Source organism: Balaenoptera ricei, chromosome 18 (genome assembly GCF_028023285.1).
Source record: "Balaenoptera ricei isolate mBalRic1 chromosome 18, mBalRic1.hap2, whole genome shotgun sequence".
NCBI classification, from domain to species: Eukaryota; Metazoa; Chordata; class Mammalia; order Artiodactyla; family Balaenopteridae; genus Balaenoptera; species Balaenoptera ricei.
Window position 1 is genome coordinate 11,440,267 of NC_082656.1, and position 24,449 is coordinate 11,464,715.

The 24,449-nt window shown below is 33.5% G+C and overlaps 1 protein-coding gene across 8 annotated transcripts in view; it reads left to right on the forward strand.

The window, feature by feature from the left end:
- Nucleotides 1–24,449, forward strand: part of NBEA (neurobeachin) — a 612,623-nt gene that overhangs the window by 59,454 nt on the left and 528,720 nt on the right. For all 8 annotated transcript variants that reach the window (XM_059902450.1, XM_059902451.1, XM_059902453.1 and 5 more), the window contains exons 5-8: nt 4,970–5,091; nt 7,086–7,212; nt 14,385–14,504; nt 16,314–16,460. In XM_059902450.1, coding sequence (XP_059758433.1) covers nt 4,970–5,091; nt 7,086–7,212; nt 14,385–14,504; nt 16,314–16,460 — 516 coding nt within the window. The remainder of the gene's footprint in view (nt 1–4,969; nt 5,092–7,085; nt 7,213–14,384; nt 14,505–16,313; nt 16,461–24,449) is intronic.

Here is a 24,449-nt window from a genome sequence, read left to right on the forward strand (position 1 = left end):
TTTGGCTAGAAGAACCGGTTTTGATTTCTGAATCCTCTAGTTCATTACTGTTAGAGGACTAGTCCTTAGTGTTTCTTAGCTTACTTTCATGTAAAATATTAGCATTTTATAATGGAATAGGGTTATTGTGAGCCTGTAATGAAGTAATATACTATTTAAGCACTATATAAGTTGTAAAACATAATGAAAATATTTATTGGTCTTTGGTTATTACAAGTACTTAAATGTCCTTTCAGTCTCCCATTTTATCAACCATTATCCTAATTTTATATTTTTTTCCTGACTATTTTGTTACTAATCTTTTAAGTTACAGTTTCCACCAATTGTGAAACAAAAATAGCAAAGTTAAAAAAAAACAAAACACTTTCAAGATGGAAGCAAATCATTTTACATATCAGTGTGTTAGTGTAGAGCATATATAATATGTATGTATATTGTGGTACTTAGCAGAGAAAACACTGTCACTGTCCCTAAGGGGATGAGGGTTCTTTTAGATGTAATAGTTCTACTTATACACATATGTATTTCTAATACATTTTACAGAGCTGTTGTTGACCTGACATCTGATAGATTTCAGTCTAAGGTATGGGGAAGAAGAGCAAAGTGTTTTGAATGAAACATAAGCAAGTTGCTGTTTTATATATAGAATTAACAAAGTTTAATTAAAACGGAATTAATAACTGTTTTAATAAATTGCCTGAATTGCCTCAGTAAGATGGCAGTTAATCCTGTTTTTAGCCATTTGGTCACCAATTACCTATTGGTATGCAATGCATTTTACACACACATACACATACACAGAGATAATTTTATTTATATGTTATTAGTAGTGTATGTTTGAATTGTTTTTACTCAGGGGATATTGGTAGACTTATACTATCTCTTCCGCCTTTCCTGGTTTTTCCTGCATCACTCGTTTCCATAAAGGGTAGTTTGGATCAAAAGTATATTCTTTGTAGAGGAGGAAACAGGGAAGGAACTAGTACTTTTATAACTATTATTTCATTTGAGTCATACAAGCTATATAAGATAAATGATATTATTGTTGTTACATCAGTTGAGGAAACTAAGTAAGCCTCTACAGTATAACATTGTTCAGAGTCTTAAAGTAGAGTCACAACCTGAGCCAAAATTTGCTTGACCTTAAATCCAGTGTTTCATTTAACAACGGATTGGCTAATTTTCAGACATGTTACTTCTGCTGTTGAACTGCTGAAAAATTCAGATAGGAGCTGATTTTAAAACCCTTACCATTACACTGTTTTTGATAATCTTGCTTCTGGATGAGCATGAACCAGTGGCATCTTAGTAACAAGAGGGTACATACTGTTTGGACCACTGCTCATAGCAGTGCCTTTGGATAATTAAAATCATGATACAACTTACTTTCCCTCCAAAATAACCATATATGCTAGGCCTTCTGAATTGTATTTTATATTGTGGAGATGCCTTTCTATGAGCCTGCTGCCTCCATATGAGCAATTTGGTAATACATAACAGAGAGTTAGTTGAATTCTACAGTGATGTGTGTAAAGCTGAATGACAAATGTAAGATGGCATTTTATGTGCTCTGTGACCTTTATGAATATACTATCTAGATTTGCTTTTTGTGATTATGATCTATTTCTTGAATTTGCTTAATTTAAGAAATAGTACACTTTTCTATTCACTGAAATAGTTAACTGAAAGCATCCTATCTGAACATCAAAATCATTTTTTTTTGCAAATTGCAACAGATAAGAATATAAATTTTGGAGTCAGCTAGTCCAGGAGACAGTGAGGGATATAGATTTCAGAGTCCTATGGACTCATTGGACACAATGAGGGATACCCAATTGTGGATACCAAAATATTTTAGAAGGAAATACAGAGGAAACGTGAAGGCAGCTTAAATCCAAAATCACAGATAGTCCAAAGGTCATGCCATTATTGCCATGGGATTAGAAGGAAATATAAAGAGCCTAGAAAATGGGTGATCAGGCACAAATGGTTGGGGAGTAAATGGGCCTGAATTCCACATCAGGCAGTACTCTACAAAGTTAGCTTTTGTGCCTTAAGGGAGAGTGTATGCATCAGCTAAAGAGTTAAAAAAGGCTAGGGATACAATGTGCACTGTAAGAAGGAGCTGGTTGGTAGGTAAGTAGGAACAGGAAGTTGAGGCATACCCTCTAGAAATGGGAGAGTTCAGGTCCCTAAAACATTTTATCTAGCTGTTACATATTGAAGACTATACTTCAGTAAAAAAAATAATAAATTTAAAATACATATGTAATAAAAAAATAATTTTAAGAGAATGTCCTTGAGTAGAGGTAACTATCTTGTTGAAGAGATTGGCCGTAATAAAGATCCTTATTTATCTATGGAATTTTTAGAAGTCCACAATGAAACTGAGAAAAATGCAGTCCTAGAGCCTCTCAGGTGTTTAATACCAGTTGTAGCAAGACCAAAGACTATTATTATTTCATTATCACTCAAGCTTATTAGCTTTATCTTTTGTGAGATTTTTTCTTTTTTCTGTTGTATTTTGGTTCACTAGTGTTTGCAGCTGAATGTGATTTAGGACTCTCTCAGTCCTACTGTGTTGGAAGAGTAGTTCTGGAAAACCTGAAGAACAGCTTGAGTCAAATTCTTTCCTGTATCTCTTAGTTTAATGCAGCGTATAAGTTCCAATGTAGGGCTCAGTAGACCGGATGATGAGACTGATGATATAGAAAGTGCTAGGGCCACTGGTTGGAAGTAAGAGATCTCTTGGGCATGTGGAGTAATGGGGGAAAAGAGAAGGAGTGGGCTGCACTCCTGTGTGCTTATTAACGCCACTATGATAGTGCTGTCATGCACTGCTGTGGCTGGTATGGAAGGGCACTTGGGTATGCTGGTTGTGGCCAGAGGTTGGAAACCATGAATCTGGCTCTGTTCCAATCGTGGAGCAGATTGCCTGTTCCACAGGCATTATGAGCAAATTAATATATTTGTTAAGCTATTATTATAATTCTGTAGAATCACTTTACTATTCAATGTCCTCAATAAATATTTCTCCTGCTTACCTTGGTACTCTGAAGCAGCTATAGTAAGTGAAGTCTGGTTTAGTGAAACTTATGGAGGTATTAACCAGCAGTAAACTTGGCAAGAATTGCATATTGCTAGCAAACAAAAAAACAAAGTAAAATATTTCCCTTTTTAAAAAGTCGAAAAAAGGCTGTATCGACAATTAAAGTGCCTGGACTAATTGCTTAAATATTAAAATCTGAAAGGACATTGTATAGGAAAATTTTTATTCATTGTTAGGGTTTGAGTCTTCATTTGAAATGGTATGTGTGTTTATGTGTTTTTGTGTGTGTGTTTTTGTTTTGTTTTTATTTTTGCAGCAGGCGCTTTGCCACTTTGAGATTTTTCATTGATCACATATTGATTATTTTCTATTTCTTAAGTCTCAATGCTGGGAGTATAAACTATATTTCTTACTCTTTGCGAACTCATTGGTAGACACAAAAGCAGCTTGTTAGAATAAGCTATTGTAGATTTAGGTACTAAGTGCTATGGGAAAACAATGAAAAGAGAAACTAGGCTGGGGTAAGTCCAGGAAAGCTTCACAGAAGGAGATATTAGCCTGGTATTGAGGGTAATTGGGATCTTGGTGGAGGAAGTGTTCTGCACAGAAGTAGCATCATGTACAAAAAAGGGAGCTGTAACAGAACAGGTGGAACAGCTGCTGTGTTTAGATATACTTTGGAAAGTGGGGTAAGGTACAAGAAGAGAATAAGATTGAAAGGGTTTGTTGGAGCCACAGTGTGTGTGAAGAGCCTTGTATAACCTGAAGAAATTTAAACTTTATTTTATATGCAGAGGATTTTTATATGGAAGCTATATGTTATATTTGAGTAAGGTCATTACCAGCAATAAGAAGGATCTGTTTGGAGGAACAGATCAGTTATAAAATCATAAAGGGGGACTTCCCTCGTGGCGCGGTGGTTAAGAATCTTCCAGCCAACGCAGGGGACATGGGTTCGAGCCCTGGTCCGGGAAGATCCCATATGCCGCGGAACAGCTAAGCCCGTGCGCCACAACTACTGAAGCCCGCGCACCTAGAGCCTGTGCTCTGCAACACGAGAAGTCACCGCAATGAGAAGCCCGCGCACCACAACGAAGAGTAGCCCCCACTTGCCGCAGCTAGAGAAAGCCCGCACGCAGCAATAAAGACCCAACACAGCCAAAAATAAATAAAATAAGTAAAATAAATAAATATTAAAAAAATCATAAAGGGTACTTATCTTTTATGTGAAGGAATTTAGATATCTCATAGAAAGATAAGTAAATCCACTCAGATGTTTTTTGACTTCAAGTCAAGTAGTATACCACTTTCTCATTTTTTCCTTAGAATGTCTAGATTTTTTTAATTATTATTTCCCACTGAATGCTATATTATTCCTTTCCTACTTGTGAGTGGATTTGAATCGTTTTTGGTCATAAATTTCAATGGTTCAGTTTCTGAATGATAAATCTCTTGCTTTAGTATTAATATTATTTCTTATTACTTATATTTCTTCAGTATTTATTCCATTAACTTCTCTATTGCTTTTGGATTTGAAAATTCAGCTTTCTTTAATCAAGTGAAATATTACTGAAAACGTAACATAAACTATAGAAAACTGTAAATTCTGGAGCATATGTATAAGGGACTGTATATTGGTGAACCTGGAGGAGGACTTCTTGGAGTACAGTCTGAACCCTACTATGTAACTTAGATATGAAACTTGATTCATTGAATATTTGAAAATAATGCTTCTAGAGTCAACAAACAATATTAATAGATTATTTTAATATGATAATAGTTTCTATTTTTATATTTGTCCATGATTCTTTGATATTTATACCTTCATTGTTTTTTAATCTGTGGAAGCCATACTTGACCTTAGTTACTATTACATTTTCTTTAACTGATACTTTCGTATCTTTTTCCATTACCTTGTAGGCAATTGCATTGCCTCCTATTGCAAAGTGGCCTTATCAGAATGGCTTCACCCTAAACACTTGGTTTCGTATGGATCCATTAAATAACATTAATGTTGATAAGGATAAACCTTATCTTTATTGGTAAGTAATATATTTAATTTTAGTACTTTTGTCTTAAGCATTTCAATCTTGTAAATATGTAACAGTGTCAAGTGTCAAGGCAACATATTAAATAGAATAAGTAAATAAATAAATATATGTTAAAACTACAAAGATACAGTTATGTCAGTTTATTTTATTCATTTTTTGCTGTTGATTCTGGGCAAGCTGCCTCACTATTTTTTTCCTCAATTACATTTTAAAAGTCAAGGGTTACAGACCTCCTATCTCCAGTCTGCATAAATCAATTGTGTGTTCTCAGTGGAAAAAAACAAAACAAAACAACAACAACAAACTCCTACCAAATTTTATTCACTTTGCTTTTTGACTTACATGGGTCTGTGAGCGTAATTAAGTTATGCTTTAAAAATATTGATTTTGGTAACCATGTGAGAAGTTATAATTAGATAAGATTAATTATTTGGTAGATAACTAACAGAATGGGTTCATCAACCCAACAGTGGGTTGACCTGTAAGGACTCAGAACTTGATAATTTTAGTTTACCAATAATGCCAAGTAATAAGAACATCAAAGTTTCGTTTATTATATTACTATGTACTAGGCATTATAAGTGCTTACATGTATTACCTCATTTAATACTTGCAGTGCTCTGAAATAAGATTGCCTGAGTTTAAGTTCTGCCTTTACCATTTACTGTTTATCCTGTGCTTTGGTGTCTTCAACTGTAAAATGAGGATAATAATGGTACCTATCACATAGGATTTAATGATAGCATAATATTTAAAGTGCTTTTTGTACAATGACTGTTCAGAAATGTGAGTGTAGAAAAATGTGAGCTATTAATAACTTGTAAACTCTATTACAAAAGATTATATATGGATAGTAATGAGAGAGGGTTTTAACAAGCATCTGAACTTCCAAACATAAATGGGGATGAACTTCAGAAAGGTCATTTTGGGGGCTTCTCTGGTGGCGCAGTGGTTAAGAATCCGCCTGCCAATGCAGGGGACATGGGCTCCATCTCTGGTCCGGGAAGATCCCATATGCTGCAGAGCAACTAAGCCCGTGTGCCACAACTACTGAGCCTGTGCTCTAGAGCCCACAAGCCACAACTGCTGAAGCCCAGGCGCCTAGAGCCCGTGCTCCGCAACAAGAGAAGCCACCGCAATGAGAAGCCCGCGCACCGCAAGGAAGAGTAGCTCCCGCTCCCCTCAGCTAGAGAAAGCCCGTGCGCAGCAACAAAGACCCAATGCAGCCAAAAAAAAAAAGTCATCTCTAAATGCTCACTGTGCCATACAAGATATGATACCATTTACATAAGATCATATGTTGTGTACATTAAAAAAAAAAAAAAGGTCATTTTGGGAGATCATATTTTTATTTCAATAATACTGTCATTTGTCAAAGCATTTACAGGTTTTCGTTTTTTCTTTTTATATTGTGATTGAATTCACAGCTGGAGGAGTGCTCCTCTAGAAGAAAATAACTATATTTCATAGTCACATCTTTTTTCTTTTTTTGACTGAAAAGGTATTCCTTTGCTTGATTACCTACGTTATTTATCAAAATTGGCTGTGACTTTTTTTTTTTTTGGTAAAGTTGTAAGCAATTTTCAAAGATATAGTAGAATTAAAGAGCAAGTTGATTTTGAAAACATTAACTGTGTACATGATTTCTGTATTTGTTAATTCCAAGTGGTCATTGAAGGTATATGAAATCTACTTGGTAGGATTTTGTTGGCAATTAATTTGTTTTTATGTATTTGTGATATTTTAAATTGAAATATTAAAAGGTTCTATAGTCTTCTATTTTCCCAATTTAAATGCCTTCTTTTAGTTGTTCTAAACCTTTCATGTTTTAGTCTTTATTTGGTACATGTAATACTCCTTCTACTCTATGGGGATGTAAGTTTTATTTTTATAATTATGTTTTATATTATTTGTATAATACTAATCTTTAGATATATTGTTCTCTGTCACAGAGGATATTATACTATTCTCAGTTTTCTTTGCAGTTTTCGTACTAGCAAAGGAGTTGGTTACTCTGCTCATTTCGTTGGCAATTGCCTGATAGTCACATCACTGAAGTCCAAAGGAAAAGGTTTTCAGCACTGTGTGAAGTATGATTTTCAGCCACGCAAGGTAGGTGTAAGTAAATTATCTATTGAGAATGACACAATTCACCATTCCCACTCTCTTAAAACTCACCTATTATGACTTCTGTAATATTCACTTTTATTGGTTTTCTCGTGACTCCTACTGCTTTTCTCTTATCCTTGTCTGCATTTTCTTTCTACTTTTATATCTAACTTTTGACATAAAAAGATCAGGCTCCTGACCTCTTGCAGTGACTGTTTCTCTCACTCACTCTCTCATTCTCTCTCTTGCTGTGATCTGTTGTATGGCATTCTTTCAGTGAACATTCAATATGTATTTACTGAGTGCCAGACACTGTTGTAGGCACAGGAGATACGACAGTGAACAAAACAGACAGCATCCTTGCTTTTGTGGAGCTTATATTTTTTCGGGAATTTTTATTCAGTTTTATGATAGCTTTCCTCTCTTATTCTTATTTCCAGAGCTTTATTCTTATATTCTCATCTCCCTATGAGATATGGCCAAGTGAATGTCTTTCTGGCCCCTCAGCCTCAGAATGTGTAACATTGAATTTGCCATCCCAGTCCCATATCATTCATGTTCTTAAGTCCTCTGTTTTGATTAAGAGGCTACTGTCTTCATAGTAGTGGGGACTTGAGTCAGCTTCAGCCCCTCTTTGATCTTTATATCAGTCAGTTAAATTTCCAAGTCCTATACTTAGTATTGCTGAATTATAGCTTTCACCTTTATAAAATTCTTTACGTGTTGCTTAAATTCTTTATATTGCTCTCTTTTTATCTTGGATCCTCTGTCTCCTCCTCTTCCTCCTCCTGATTTATATTCCTGATCATATTATTTCACTGTTCAAACCAATCATTTACTTCTTACTAACTATAGAATAAATTAAAAATTTTAACCTAGTCTTTCATGATTTGGATTTTATTTTCACCTTTTTACTTAAACCTTTTATTTTGGCAAAACTGAGCTGATATACATGCTTCACTTTTTTATCTTTTCCTTTTCAAATGTTCGGTCTCTGGCCTAAAATACATTTACTTGTCCCCTTACTCTCAGCTCTAGGTCTTAAATCCCACCCCATTGTGTTATGTTCCATTTCACATAAGATTTCTGTGGAATCTGTCCCTGATTTGTCTTGCTTTGCTCCCCAGATACAGTCTCTCTTTCAGCATATTATTTCAGTATTTCTTATGGCCGTTATTTCTTTTAAACCTTTATTATTCATTTATATGTGCATTATTTAGTAACTGTTGAGACTAAGCTATGTGTTAGATTCAATTTTGTATTTCCTCATATACCTAACACAGAGCATTGAACTTGGTAGACTGTCAATGATATATGTTAGATAAATAAGTAAAATATGACTTTAACAACCAAAAACCCTTTTGTTTCCTAAAGGAGTAAGTTACATTTATTTGGACAGCTAATTTATATTGAGCAGTTTATTTCCCCGTAGTATGAAATAAATGAGGTATTACTATTGATACAGTGAGAAAGAGGGCATGCCTTGTTGTGGTCAGTGCTTCTTTGTAGGTAAGTATCCCAAGAACCTTTTCCATGTGGCAGTAAGAAGAAAAGTAGTCATGGCAATAAAGACCAAGTAATTTAGGTTGTTGCTATATTATACACATTTAAAATCTAAAGCTTACTAGCCTTTTTTGTTGTTGTCCCAGCATAATAATGCATATTGCAAAGCTAAGTTAATTTTTGGAATTGTAGAGAATAGAGTAATATCCATGACCATTAAGAGAGATTTTATGCTTTTTGAAAAAGTGTTTTGCACAGGTTTAATGGAAAACACAGTTACTTTGAATGCCAGGAACTGCCACATTCTTAGATCTTCATTCTGATCCTAAAATTTTAGTATATATTATATATAATTTATTTATAATATATTGTTATATATAATTTGTGTATAATATGTAAATTTACTATATAATATACAGAAATTATGCAGTATCTTTTAAATTTTCTGCACATCTGTGAAAACAATATTAAAGTATTTAAAGTATTTAAAATATTAAAGTATTTCAACAGTTAATTCAAAGATTAATTCAAAGATTATTCAAAGATTATTCCAAGGCAAACTTTTATATGAACTTTGTGACTTTAATTGTATATCTGAGGAATTATGTTACTCTAATTATAATTCTACCTTCTTCTCTCGCTTTCCTTCTTTATCCTTCTCCTCCATCTCTCTCTCCTCCCTCCTTTACCTCCTCCTCCTTCTCTTTTGCTCATCCTTTTCATCTCCCTTTTCTTTCCCCTTCTTCTCCTCTCCCTCCTCTCTCTTTTCTTATTCTTCTTCCTCCTTCTTCCTCTAACCTTATTTGGTTTAGGTAACAGAACCAGTTTTTAGACTAGAGATTCAAACTTCAGAGTAACTGGTTAGTGTATGTGTGTGTATGCTGTCCTCTATGGATTTATAGATGATGAACTCCCTTTCTAAGTCTAATGTTAAACCTCCAGGTTTGGTAATACAGAGAGACTTTTCTTAAGGGAGATTTAGCTGATCCTAGCAGCCCTAAATCTTGTTTCCTGAGATTGAAGGTTTCACTAAATTCAGCTTCTTCAGTAATGCTGGCTTCAAGGAGAGGGATGTTACTCTCCTGTTAATGTTTAGACCCATGAAATATACCTTTGCTTAATATCCGCTAGAATATGGATATTCAGAGACCAAGTTGAAACGTACTTTTAAAAGTCTGTTTAAAGGTAAAGAATAACAAGAGAAAATGCAGAGAAACATGCAACTGTATCATTAGCTATATAGATATAATTCACTCATTGTCAGCTGGGATTTACTAGAGAGATTCTTTCTTTTGTTTACCGGACTCCATCTTCGTGTCACAGTAACCAAACATTTGAAAGTCCAGAGTCTAAAAAAACAAGGGACAGAAGTATAGTTCTCCATATATACACTAATATGTATAAGATGGATAACTAATAAGAACCTGCTGTATAAAAAAAAAAGAAGTATAGTTCTCCTTCCCACATGTTTAAGGCCTGGTCCCCCTTCCAGGTTCAAGGGTCTTTCTTGGATATAGAGCAGTGATTTTGTTCACCTTCTTCAGGGCATACTCTACCCCTTATCCACAGGAACGACCCTAACAGATTTGATGAGCCCATATAAGGTGGCAGGAATGCTTCATTTCTTTTTCTTTCTTTTTTGTTTGTTTTCTTGTTTGCTTATGATCCCATGTGTAGTGTGCCACATACTAAAGAAAATATTATTTTGGATGGGGTTTTCAAATATATATTTTTATTTTTACATGAGTCTAATAAAAATCTTCCTCTTATGTAAGGGATAGTTTAATAATTATTTCTATTAAAGAACGTCAATTTAACAATAATTCATTAATATATACTTAGAAAATAGCTTAAAAGCAATGATTCTAAATAAATTTATACATTAGGATGGGAGTTATTTTTTTCTTGATACAAATCCCACTTTTTTCATATAAATCTCATTGCCTCTCCTCTAGAAATTCTGATTTATTAGATTTGGGATGCTACCCAAACAGAGTTTGCCAAATGTGCCAAATTATTTAGAATTTTAGTGGGAGCTTATTAGAAATACAGATTCGTGGAATTATCATTTTCATGTCAGGAATATGAGTTTTTAACAAATGCTCTAGGTGATTTTTCTCATCGGACAAATTTAAGAAACAGTGGTTTAAAGAGTATAAATAAGAAAACTTAGCATCAAGTTAAGGATCAAATAAAATTGCCATTAACTAATAAAAAGCAATTTAAACCATTTGTTCTCTCCCTCTCTCTCTCTTTACATTTTTCCCCTTTGAGAAATGCATTCCCAGTTGTAATAGGTCTCTCTCTATATATATATCTTGTTAGGAGCAGGACCAGGGAGTGATGTGGGTTTTGAAAGGCCTTCTGTAAAGATTTTTATAAACCTTGAAAATCATTAGTATTTGATTTTACTGTTTCATTATTCGAGATAACCCCATTTTTATTTTTTTCCCCTTTCTTTAGTTTTTTCAGGGGATACCCTAGCTAAGTTGTTATCCTTCCTAATAAGGGGTTTAGCTAGACTATCAAAAAGTGCTTTCCTAGTGGTACCACTTAACCAGATGTTTGACCTTGTGAAAATGAATGTAAACAATTAGCACATTACCTACTATGTAGTAAATTTACTCAATACATGTTAGCTACAATTGATATTTGTATAAATATCATATTACATTTTTCTGATGAATTCTTAATATACATCCTTTTTTCTTGTTCCTGTTGTTGTATTTCTTTTATAGATCTATTTTTGAGTTTCAAACTAAATGTAGACCTCAGCATACATGTATAGTATCAATATGCATATATAGTCTCCAAGTTTACTCCTGTTTCCTTTAGTCAAAAAATATCAAGTCAAAACTTGGGCTCTTTTGATTTAAAAAGTCACTTGTCTGTTATCTGTAGAGTATATCTTGATTTACTAAGGCAAGAGAATAGAAAGGTTAATTTTCCTATAAATAAGTACTGTTCGTTCTGAGATCAATTCATTCATTAAGTTGTGTATTCATTTATTCACCCATTTAATCTTTTATGTTAGTGTTATGACCAAAAGCAAACTCTGTTTATAACTCCAAACTTAATTATCTGGCTAATAACTGGATAACTATATTAGTTATCTTAAGTTGATGGTACCACTGCCCATTCAAGTGAAAAATTGGAAACCATCTTAGACTCCCCTTTTCTATATTAGCAGTTCCAGTCAGTTCTGTTAATTAGTTCCTGTCCCCGCTTTTTAAAATTACCAATGCCTTTGTCTTAGTGTAGGCTCCTATGGTTTTCTTACCTGGACTTTTGCTGTGGTTTTCATTTATCTTCATCCACACTTGCCTAACTGCCCCACTTCCTTAATGCTTCCAGTTATGTTCCTAAACTATGGAGATGATCATTTCACTTTCCTGCCCAAAATTCTTTAGTTATACCACATTATGCAAAAAGTAAAGGCTGATTACAAAAGGTGAACTCTGGATCTCTTTACGATCTGGTCTTTGTCTATTTTGCCTGCCACACCTGAACACTGAGAAAAGTTTTGTCAAACCACTGTGCTCCATGTACCATATTAAGTTTCTTCTGCCTGGAATGTTTCTTTCCCCCTTGTTTACTTAACTGTTCTATTCATCCTTCAAGTTTAGTCTTAAGCTTTATTTTACTCTTTTAGTGAACTCTTCTCTGTTAGCCGTCCTTCTCTGTCTTTCCTTTCTACCTACCCTCAGTTAGTCATTACTTCTTTTGCTCCCATATGTGTAATTTAGATATTATCCATTGTTTTATAGTTGTTTTCATGTTTGTTTCTCTAATGAAACCTCCTTTAGGCTGTATATGTTACATTTCTTCATGTGCCTATGATCTTGGGGACACTTGCCATGAAGTAGACCCACAGTAAATTCTTTGAATGAATGACTTTGAGGAGTAAATAATATCAATTTTATCAGAAGAAATCTCATAATGAAGAAATAGTAGATAAAAAATAAATAGAAATACAGTCCATGGTGTCTTATTTATGGGTGTCAGATATGTATTAGGAACAGTTTTTCATACTTTTCATATATTATTATCTTAAAATTGTCTTTGGGCAACAGAAAATCCCTTTCTATTAATAGACATTTATTTATGTCTATTGTATTTAGAAATTTAAAATTTCTAAAAATTTTATTCCAAAATATAAAGGTTGTATCTCCTGTTTTACCCAGATAGCATTCTGGTTGAAATTTTTTAAACTCAATGAGTGTTATAGAGGTAAATTTTAATTCTTATACATGTAAACTTCTATAAGATTTTTCTTAAATTTATTTTAAGCTCAGTTTCTTGATAATTTTATAATATTTAGAAACATGAGTCACTAAATGACCAACTTTGAAGATTTTCTAATTTTAATCAGGGCCAACATATATGTTGCTTTCAGGTCAGGTGAAAGCCTCAGTTTGCAATAAATTAAGGATGATCTAGAATAAAACAGCTTTAAAACAGACGTGTTTTAGGGGTTAAATGGTTTGACCTGACTTTTTTTTTTTATGTAATTGAGGAAAAGTGTTGCTTGTATTACTGTCTTCTGTGAGTTGTTCAGTGCACTATTTTTATTTTCTAAATCAAAATGAATAAAGTTGAATTTTGTTCAAAGTTTTTCAGATACTTTGAAATGATTAATATTTTAGTGGTTAAGAATTACTCTTATGGCTTTATATTATGCAAAATATGTATGAAATAAATTGAATAGTGCTTTTAACTAATCTGAAGAACAAAGTTTGTACTTTATATTTTTATGTTTTTGGGGAAAACTAGTCTAAATCTCTCTTAACTGATGAAAGCATAATTGTTTAAATATCTATAAATCATTTGTATTTTTCTATAGTTTAGAAATAATATTTCTATATTATCAGCATTAGGCTATTAACTGCAAAGAGGCCAAGGATTATATCCACAAATTGTTATAGAACTTAAGTCATCTCATATGAAAATAGACTTTAAAATGCTTTTTGTTGACACTGGTAACTATAAAATAAGAGCTGAGTATAAACTCATTCCTTGATTCTTAATTAATAGTCACACATTATTAAGTTAAATATAATTATTCCTGGATTTAATAATTCTAAATTGTGGAAGTGAAATTATCTAAATCTTACTGTAAATGTTAAATTTTTTTTCCTTGACAGATTTCTCCTGACCATGCAATCCAAAGTAGAATCCTAGGTTATTCTTTCTCAGTTTACACTGTTCTTATTTCCCCACAGTAATCATCATGATTTTTAATTCTGTATTTGTTTACTTGTCTAATGTATGGCTCTTTCACTGCTCCATAAATTCCAGAAGAGCTTGAACCTGTGGTCTGTCTGTTAAAACTGGGTATTTGCAGTGCCTGGCACAATGCAAATGTTATTAAATGAATGAGCATAAATATAATTGTATTTCCACAATTTTTGGATCTTGGTATAGTGGAAGGAATGTCAGTCCAGGGCTGAAAGGGTTCTCGCTCCATCTCCATCACACATTTATTCTTTATGAGTCATTTTTTTTCACCTGTAAAATGAGAAATGGGAAAGGGAATTTGAAAAAATGCTAGTGGATGATCATTAATATTCCTTCAAGCAATCTTTTGTAGTGTGGGATAAATGTTATGGTTGCTTTTAAACAGTAATAACTAAACATTACATATTGATATCCTAAATTTTTTTTCATTTAAGTGGTACATGATCAGCATTGTCCACATTTACAATCGATGGAGGAACAGTGAAATTCGGTGTTATGTTAATGGACAGCTGGTGTCCTATGGTGATATGGCTTGGCATGTTAACACAAATGATGTAAGTTTTTATTTATCTGTATTTTAATGTATTTGAGTGTTTGATCTATCACTGTTTATAACATGAATTGAATAATAAAATAGTTGGGTAGAAACAATAGTTTTACTTTGAAATTTTTTTCTATTAAGTGAACTCTTGGTTTAATTTAGTATAATTAAATTGCTAAAAGATATGATTAATGACACAAAAAAAAGGAAAATTGCTTGGCCAAATTATTAAGTATTAGGTCAAAAATATAAATGCAGTATTCTATTCTTTTCAGAATCTCAAGCATTAAAAGTTGTGTCTTATACCTTATTTTGATGGGAAAGCAAGACCTTAAACAGAATGAATAAGTATAACATGTGACTATTATTTACTAGATAAATGGTGATAAATACCGTGAAGAAAAACTAAGTGGGAACAAATATAGAAAGTGTAGGTGTAGGGAAGGGAGAAGCCAGATGGTCCAGAGATGGTCTTAGTGAGAAGAGTGGAGGGAGAAAGCCATGTGAATATTTGGAGGAAATATCCCATTCAGTGGAAGCCGTGAGTGCAAAAGCTTTGAGGCAGAAGTAGAAAGTTTATCTTGGTTTTTACATTTTTTTAAGTTTTTTTTTTTTTTTTAAGATTCAAATAAAACAAAAATCAAAGAAGAATCTGTGATGAAACGAGTTAGGGATTGCAGAGTTTGAAATATTTACTGTCTGTTCCTTTACAGAAACAGTTTGCTTGTTCTGTCCTAGAAACTCATAGTTGGGTCACAGTCAATAAATATTTATGAGAATGATTTTTTTCAGAATTAGAATATTCACATGAAATTCTGCTTCATATTTGCCCTCCAAAGGGAACAGTCTTTTTTATTGCAGAGTGATTTTGTTCACTCCATAGTCATATTTAAAAAAAGAAAGGAAGAAAAGACTGATTTTTCAATTATTTGCAATAATATTCTAAGAAATGGAGAGGCCTGGACAATAACACATATACACACATACATTATGCAGTCAGTTCTTAATTTCCTATACTTTTAATTAAAGATTGGGTATTGTATGAGGAGTGTCTTTCTTTCTACCTCATTCATAATTTTTTGGTTATTTTATTGAGGCACCAAAGGGATTCCATACATATATAATGTCTTGCTTATCATTATTCCGGTGTAGAATAACCTGTGAGGATGGGAGGATGGAACTGAACAGTGACTGCTTTCACTGGTCTGGATAGGTGGGGCCACGTATTAGGTGAGATTTAAGAAGTAGAGGTGGGAAGGGTCTTGTTAAGTGTGGTTTCGTAGGTGCTGAACTCCCCAGATGGAGAGCACTGTACCATCTGCTTTAGTCAGCAGATTTTAGTGATTATTGTTTATCTGACTCTGCATAATTCCTACTCATGTAAGAGAAGGAAGTGATTTTTCTTTGTGTCCTTAACTTAGTGTAGAGAAACAGAGAAATATATCCATAATGGAGAAATTAGGTAGAATTTTAAAAATTCAGTCCAACGTGTTTATGGTTAAATTTGGAATAGTCATTATGTTGATTCAGATTTTGCTTTTAACTATAGAATTTGGAAAGTTGGTCAGGTGATTATTGAGTAGGTGGTTATTGTTTGTTTGCTTGCCCATAAATATGAAACATTTGACTGATTAACTTTCCCTAAAAAATCTTTAGTTGTTTTTTATTATTTAAATACTCCATGGAGTCTTAATTGTTGCTTTCTTCTGGTATTATTGTTATTTATGCTTTATGGTATTCCTGACAATGAAGGCAGGTATCCTTAAATATTTTGTCATTACAAAATAAAACATTTTATTTTTTTATGACTTTTTAAAAATAGAGCTATGACAAGTGCTTTCTCGGATCTTCAGAAACTGCTGATGCAAATAGGGTATTCTGTGGTCAACTTGGTGCCGTGTATGTGTTCAGTGAAGCCCTCAACCCTGCACAGATATTTGCAATTCATCAGTTAGGACCTGGATATAAGGTAGTAAAACCATCTTATTATAAATTCTATGGAAAGTTTTAGGTGTGAAATGTGATACAATATAATATATAGTGATAGACTTTCTTCAATGTGGTTTAAAAGTCATCTCTGTATTTTGGAACTGAGTTATTATTATATGTTTCATTTTGTTTCAAAGGTGCTTTTTCACTTTTTAAGTATTTTCCCTTCATGAACTTTTTTTATTCTTTAGAACGTTTTCTAATGTTGAAGCTGTGGCTTTTCTTGACATAATTCTGAAATAATATATTTTATAAAACCATATTGCTTAATGTGGTATTTGAAATCTCAAATTTTGAAATATATAAATTATATTACGAACAATTGAAATGTTAGAAATAACTCAAAAAGAATAGTTAATTATTTAGAAGGAAAATGATGTAAAATATTACATGTAGCTGAAATTATTGTTTTAGCTTCTATTCTTGTTTGTCCTTTGCAGTAGGCAAGGAAGTGGGTACAGTAGTGCATATCCTAATTTTGCAAAACTAATTATTTAATGTGATTTATCATATTCTTCCTGTTTTTTGACTTTAAAAACAAAGATTTATTTAAGCAAGATATTACATTCACATATATGAATTAGTTCTTAATGGGCAGTACACCTGGCTGGGGAAATATGTGAGTTTTGTTTAAGTCACATTAGGAATTGTGATATCCCAAGCTGTTTGGAGCTGAGAGAGAATTCTGCAGTGTAAGTCAAAGTATTTGTAATTCTGAAGAAGCACGTGTCTTTCATGTAAGAGTTTTTTTTTTTTTAAACTTACTGTTTAAATAATCAATGTGAGGATTGTGTTATAGAAAAGGAGTACTAAACATTAAAAATATTTCTTCTTTGCCTTTGTATTTTTGCATTAATATTTCTGTTTAAATTTTTATGTTCTATATTGGACATATAAGTAACAGTTTGAATTTACCCTTATTAAAAGATATTTCTGTTCCCAATGATTTTAATAACCATGATAATATTGACTGACAATAGTGCTGTCATTTTTATGTCAAGGTGACAGTATTTGCTACCATCTTTTGTCCATATCATTTCATTTGTTTTACTATCCCTAGAAATGAATTTGTGCTTGTACAGCCACTTTTTCTTTCATAGGTCCTTTTATTAGTTTTGAGTCCTAGTTCGGCCATGTGTTGGCTTTGCATGGAAATGTTTCTGTAATTCAGATATTTGGGTTAATATGCAACTTGCCTTCCTTTCATACTTCTTTGCCTTGTTCCATATTAATATTTGAAGTTGCTTTCTTCAAGCACTAACAGAATGATGTTAAGTAGAGTGACAAACCAATGAAATATAAATAAAGGTAGAAAATCAAGAAAATACAGATGTGCAAATCATAAATCCAGTATGATTGCTATAAGTGAAATTTCAGAATTGGTGGGAGCTTCTTGGCAGCAAAAACGAAAAAGGGTTAAACATAAGCAGTTATATTATTCTCCATTCAGAAAGGAGCAAACGTTGTTCTGAACCACTTTGCAAACTTAGTAATTTGTCATATGGCTCTTTCTTATCACATTCTTTTATACCGACAGTGAAAATAAGTAGTAACTCTGTGTCACCTTGTTTGTACACAAGTACCCAAGTGATAAAGAATCTATTCCTTGAATCCTAACATAGACAATAGAGTACCTACATCAGAGTCAGAACTTTTAAAAGAAAATGCCTCTAAATTTTGGGCATTTCATGAAAATGTATTTCATTAAGATTTGAAAGTTCCCAGTCTGTAGGCATAGCCTGCTGGGCCCCTTATTGTTAATGGAGGTTGACTGTAAGTCCATGGGTGCATGTGTATTTTCTCAACTTGTAAATTTTAGAAGTACAATTACTATCAGGACAGGCATCTGCAAAAATTTTGACATTAAAAAGTTATTTCTGGAAATTCAGAAAATGAAGGAAAGGTGCAGAGGATGCAAATGAAGATCAGGTTGTGTTATGACTGGGAAAAAGGCTGAGGTGGTTCACACATTATAGTCTCAATTTTCTTGGTAAAGTAGGAGGCAAGGTCACTTCCTGTGAATGAAGGGATAGTGGGTTACAGTGGAATTTTTAAGGTATGTAGGACATATTAATTAGTTGAAATTTGGTTTAAACTACAAATGAAGCTTACATCATTAGTTGTTATATAATAACACAGTATTTATATTTTTTGCCTCAAAATCTCTGGAGAAAAGAGACAGCATAAAAAAGTTGTATTGGTCAGAGAGTATTGTCTATGATTCTGAGCTTAATGTAGATAGTGTGTCAACATCTGGGCTTTAAAATAAATAAAATAAATTAATTCTCCCCCAAATAATGTCTTCAGAATATCTATACTGTGAAGCCTGTCTCAAGTGATTTTGACCTGTGGATCATGAGAGTGCTAAATAATTTTCTTTATGTGGTTTTGAGCAGTGTAACTTGTCAGTGAATATTTTGTATTTGGTTATCTTTGGTAAACGGCAAATGAGGAAATATATCACTAATCAGTTAAATAACTCATTAGGTTTGGAAGAAATTTGTAAAATACAGACTTTCTCACTGTAACTTTCTGTAGTATAGTAAAATTTACTCTGAGTTAAGTTGATTTTGGAGCTCCATTTGGTTGGAGTTATTGAATGTTTACAAGATTATGAAGTCTTATATATAAGGTGGCCTTTTGACATAAACTTGCAAAACAGATTTTAACAAAGTTTAGATATTTCATAATCATTACTGGAGATTTCTTAATGATCAAATAACCTATGTGTCAAGCAATTAGCCTTCATTGCTAGATATTTCAGTATTTAGTTTTGTGTTCTGTCTTTCATTCAAGAAAATGATAGCATCATGGTTTTTTAACAGTTTATTATATTAGGATAAAAGCCTAACTGATAAGAGAAAATGTATAAAACAACCTCCAGAACTAAAAATCCACTTTGGAGATTTTCCAAAACTCGTATGGAAGGGAAAGCTCCTAAGAAACTGATATTCCCACAAATAACCATGTAAAAACTCTGGACATCATGCTGAAAAAATCCACCTGAGGGCCTTGGAGACTGAATAAAAAGCAGGGATGTTTTAGAGGGGAGTCAAAACATGGAACAAGTGGTCAGCATGGGCTGAGTTTCTCATTTTTCTATTTTGATGTACCAGCTTCCCAGCCAGAAAAATTAAGGTAACAAGGACTAGGGCAACCAGCACTACAGGGTGATTAATGGGCCCCCAGAAAAGAGGCAGTCGGAAAACAGTCTGAATTCTGTATTTAAAAAAAACACAGTTAAAATCTATGGCTGACCCATGAAACCTTGTATGATCATGATAAATGGATAGTAGATTGTAAATAAGACTTCAGGAACTGAATTGAGATCTGAGACACCACACATAGAAGGCATGACAATCTGTAATTGTATTTAAACAAGAAAATGACCCCCCAAAACAAAAAACATCCGGATTTTTCAGAATATAGTCTCCACAGGATAATATTTAAAATGTCCAGCATATCATCACAAATTGCTCATCCTATGAAGAGCCAAGAAAATGTGACTGATTCTCAAGGGAAGAGAAAATCGGCACATGCCACCTCCAAGATAACCTAGAATTGTTTAATTATCACATGAAGACTTTAAGGGACTTTTTATAACCAGCAGTGTAAAAAAATTTGCTTGTAATGAATTAGCAGGTGGGAATTATCAACCACAACATAAAAAAATCAAACGGAAAATTTGGAACTGAAAAATATATTTAAAGTAAAAAGAAATCCACTGTTTGCTTATTAGCAGAATGGACATGAATGAGAAATAAATGAACTTAGATATAGATTGATTGAAACATTAGAAGAGAGATAGAAAAGATTGGGGGGGAAGAACTGAAGAGATTTATGGGACAGTCTTGAAATCTAATATGCAAAGTGATGAAATAAAAATTCACATTTGAAGGCAAGACAAGAAAAATTTAAACATAAGGTTTTTCTCTGCCCTTTGGACTCCTTTCTCCCTTCTAGTGTGCATTGTGCATCTGCATTATACATTAACCAGACCTCCCCAATGCAGGAATACCTGCTCAACCATAAAGATCAGTTTTTCTCCTTCTATTGCCAGCCATATAACTCCTTAGAAGATAACAATCCTTTATCAATTCTGTAAGGAGTCATGATGACCCACTACTTGCCTTGTACATGCAGACATGTTTGGTGAACTTTATATACAATGCCAGTGTATTATTTCCCTTAAAGACAGCTATTGGTGCAGAACAGACTGGAGATACTAGGCCACACCTAATAGAAGTTCTTAGCCTAAATACTTAGGACCTTATTAATGATACTAGTTATATTACTTGTATTCTGCCTATTTTACAAGATTATTGTTCCTTGTATTACCAAATGTGTTACTGAGCCTCAGATAAAATTAATGATGATTAGGTGACTTGAAATGATTGACCAAATATATAGTCATATGAGATCAGTGATGGTAATAGTGTAACTCTAGATATGGGAAAAAACAACAAGAGGGAACCATTTCCTGGACCATAACAGACTAGTGAGACAGGAGGTCCACAGGCTTTTGGCTACTGTTAACAGAACCTAGTCCAGTAACAGAACATTGGGTGGCCTGTCAACAAAATCCTCGCCTGACATGGGACTGAGTATTCCTAGCGCCATGGGACAAATTGGTTAAGAAATGCCTCCCAAACTGAAAAGGAAGGGATTGGAAAATAATGTTGCCCACCATCCAGTTCTACAAGAATCAAGTCGTTAGCCACTGCAGTTGCTGACTTTTAATACACCCTGAAAGGAGTTCAGGGCAGAGACCAGGAGTGAGACACTCTGTGCTCTGGGAAAACTGGCAGAACTGGCCTTCAGATAGTTTGATATTTTCAGGAGAAGGTTTTATGAACCCAAACTCATACATTTTCCCATACTTAGAAAAGCACTAAAATCATTAACTAAATGTCTGTTCCTCATGACTAGCATCAGCCTTCTACTGAGATGTGCGTTTAGTTGCATGTACCCTCTTCACCAAAATCTCATATATACTTGACCTTTCCCCCCTTTACCTTTTGGGAGCAGTTCTCAGAACTCACTAAGAGGCTGTCTCCTGGGTTATAATCCTCAAATTTGGCTTGAATAAAATTTTCCACTTCTTTCTCATATGATTATTGATTAATTTTTAATTGAAAAAAGAGTAAGAGAAGGGGCCAGAAAAAATATTTGAGGAAATAATAGTAGAAACTTTCCCAAATTTGTTGAAAAACTTATATTTATAGACGGAAGGAACTCAGTGAACTCCAAACAAAATAAATTCAAGGAGTACCACAGAAGGCATATTATAGTAAAACTGCAGAAAACCAAAGGAAAGAGAAAATCTTGAAACCAAGCAGAGAAAAACTAGACACAAATAAGGTAAAGAATGGTTTGAGTAACTGTACACTTCTCATTAGAAATCAGGGAAGCCATAGAGCTGGAGCAAAACCTGTCAACCCAGAATTTTTCATTCAGCAAATACATTCTTTAAGTATTATAAATGAAAATTAAGACAATTTGTTGCTACCAGAAGTACATTACAGACTGGAGAAGGAAAGTTGGATCATTAGGAATGAATGAAGACCATTAGGAATGATAACTGTATGGATAAAAATAAAATATCCTATCTGTTATTTTCTTTAAAATAAATAAAACTGATTAAAGAAAAAATTATTACACTGTCTTTTTGGTTTATAATGTATATAAATGTAATATATATGGCAACTCTAATGTAGGTTCTGGGGAGGGGATATAAATGGAGCTATATGGTTGCAGACTTTCCATATTTTATGAAGTGTCTGCAATATAATGATATTGACTGAAATTCAGTAGCCATGACAAAAAAATTAACAAATTTTAAATCATTTTCTTTTTTTGAAATGTAAGTCTTATTTAAATTCCCTACAGCCTATGCTGTAGACCTCTTTTTCAAATCAAAGGTAACATATATTCAATACATACTTAATAGAAAGGAAAAACAAAATAAATTAATGCAAGCCAATGGAGACTGAATATGAATAAGAATCATTCACTCTTTTCAGTCATTCTTTCTTTTAGTAAATATTACTATTAAATATTGTTTTTTGCCATTGTTATCCTAGGGTTCAGGGGCTAGGGATATGATAGTGAATAAAACAGACAAGAATTCTTGCTTTGACAGAGAACGACAAATACTGTATTTTTTTACTTAATATGTGGAATCTAAAAAACAAAACAAATCAACAAATATACCAAAATAGAAACATATTCACAGATACAGAGAACAAACTAGTGATTGCTGGAGGGAGGATGGGTGAAATAGATCAAGGGGATTAAGAGGTACACACTACCAGTTATAAAACAAGTCACATAGATGTAATGTACAGCCCAAGGAATATTATAAAAAATATTATAATAACTTTGTATAGTGTGTAATCTATAAAACTATTGAAGCAGTGACTGTGTTGTACATCTGAAACTAATATAAGTCAACTGTACTTCAATAAAAAAAATTCCTGCCTTTATTGGGGGGGAAGGAGGATGTACATTATCATGGGAGGAGACAGACAACAAAATAAAAAAGAAAAATATGTAATGTGCTAGATGGTGATAAGTACAATTTGAAAAATAAAGCAGATAAAAAACAGGGAAAGTGGTAGACTGCAGTTTAAAATAGAGTGATTAGAAGAGGTTTTACTAAAGACCTCAAGGAGATGAAGTTGATACCAGCCACGTGCATCTGGGGAAGAGCTTTCAGGGCAAATGGGAGGGCAAGTCTTAAGGGCATTAGTAGGATCTGACTTGGTACATTAAAAAACACTGTGACTGTGTTTCCTTTTGACTAGGATAGAGAGAGGCAGAGGGAGAGTAGTATGAGACAAATTCAGGTATCAATTAAAGACTTGCAGATGATTGTTCTGACTTTACTATTTACTCTTGAGTGAGACGGAAAGCCTTTGGAGAGTCTTGAGAGGATTGATCTGATATCAATATTAAAAGCATCAGTGGCAATAGGGAGACTAGTTAGAAGGCTATTGCAAATATTTAGGTGAAAGATGATGGTAGTTTAGACAAGGCTGATAGCAGTGGAAAGTAATGGGACTTGACTGGATTTTGATAAAGCATACCTAAACTAAAACTCTAAGAGGACAGCTTTTGGATGTATTTTGGAAGTAAAGTGAGTAGGATATTCTGTCACTATAAATATGGGGTAAAGGAGCAAGAGAGGATTCAAAGGTGACCCAGTGCTTGAATAACGGAATTGATGGATTTGTTATTTACTGAGATGGGAAAGACTTGGAAGGACTAAGTTTTGGGGAGGAAGATCAAGAGTTTGGCTTTTGACATGTTAAATTTGAAATGCCTGTTAGACATCTAAATGGAGAAATGAGATAAGTCTGGAGCTTAGGGGAGAAGTGTAGTTTGGAGATAGAAGTTTAAAGTTGACAGAATATAGACAGGATTTAAAGCCCCAAGACTGGATTTAGGTACCAATGAAGTGAGTTGAGAGACAAAAGATGACTGAGTAATGAGTCCTTGGGAAAGCCAGTGTTCGGAGGTTGCAGAGATGAGGAGGACCCATCAAAGGAAAATTAGGAGAGCAAGGGAGTAAGGGAAAAAGCAGGATAGTATGGTGTCCTGGAAGTGTTTAAAGGAAGAGGAAATGATTAATTTTCAAATGCTGCTGACAGGTTGAGTAAATTGAGGACTGAAAAATGGCTACTGAATTTAGCAGCATGGAGGTCATGGGTAATCTTGATTATCACACCTTAGGCAATTAGTTGAAGTGGGAGGAAAAAAACTTTAATGAAGACAGTAGTGTCCTTTCAGAATTCAAAGAGAAGCATTAAATGTTTTATAATTGAACGTATAGTTTAGTTTTGCTTGTTTCATTCTATAGTACAGGGGTCCCCAACCGCTGTGCCACAGACTGGAAGCAGTCTGTGGCCTGTTAGGAACCAGGCCACACAGCAGGAGGTGAGTGGTGGGTGAGCGAGCAAAGCTTCGT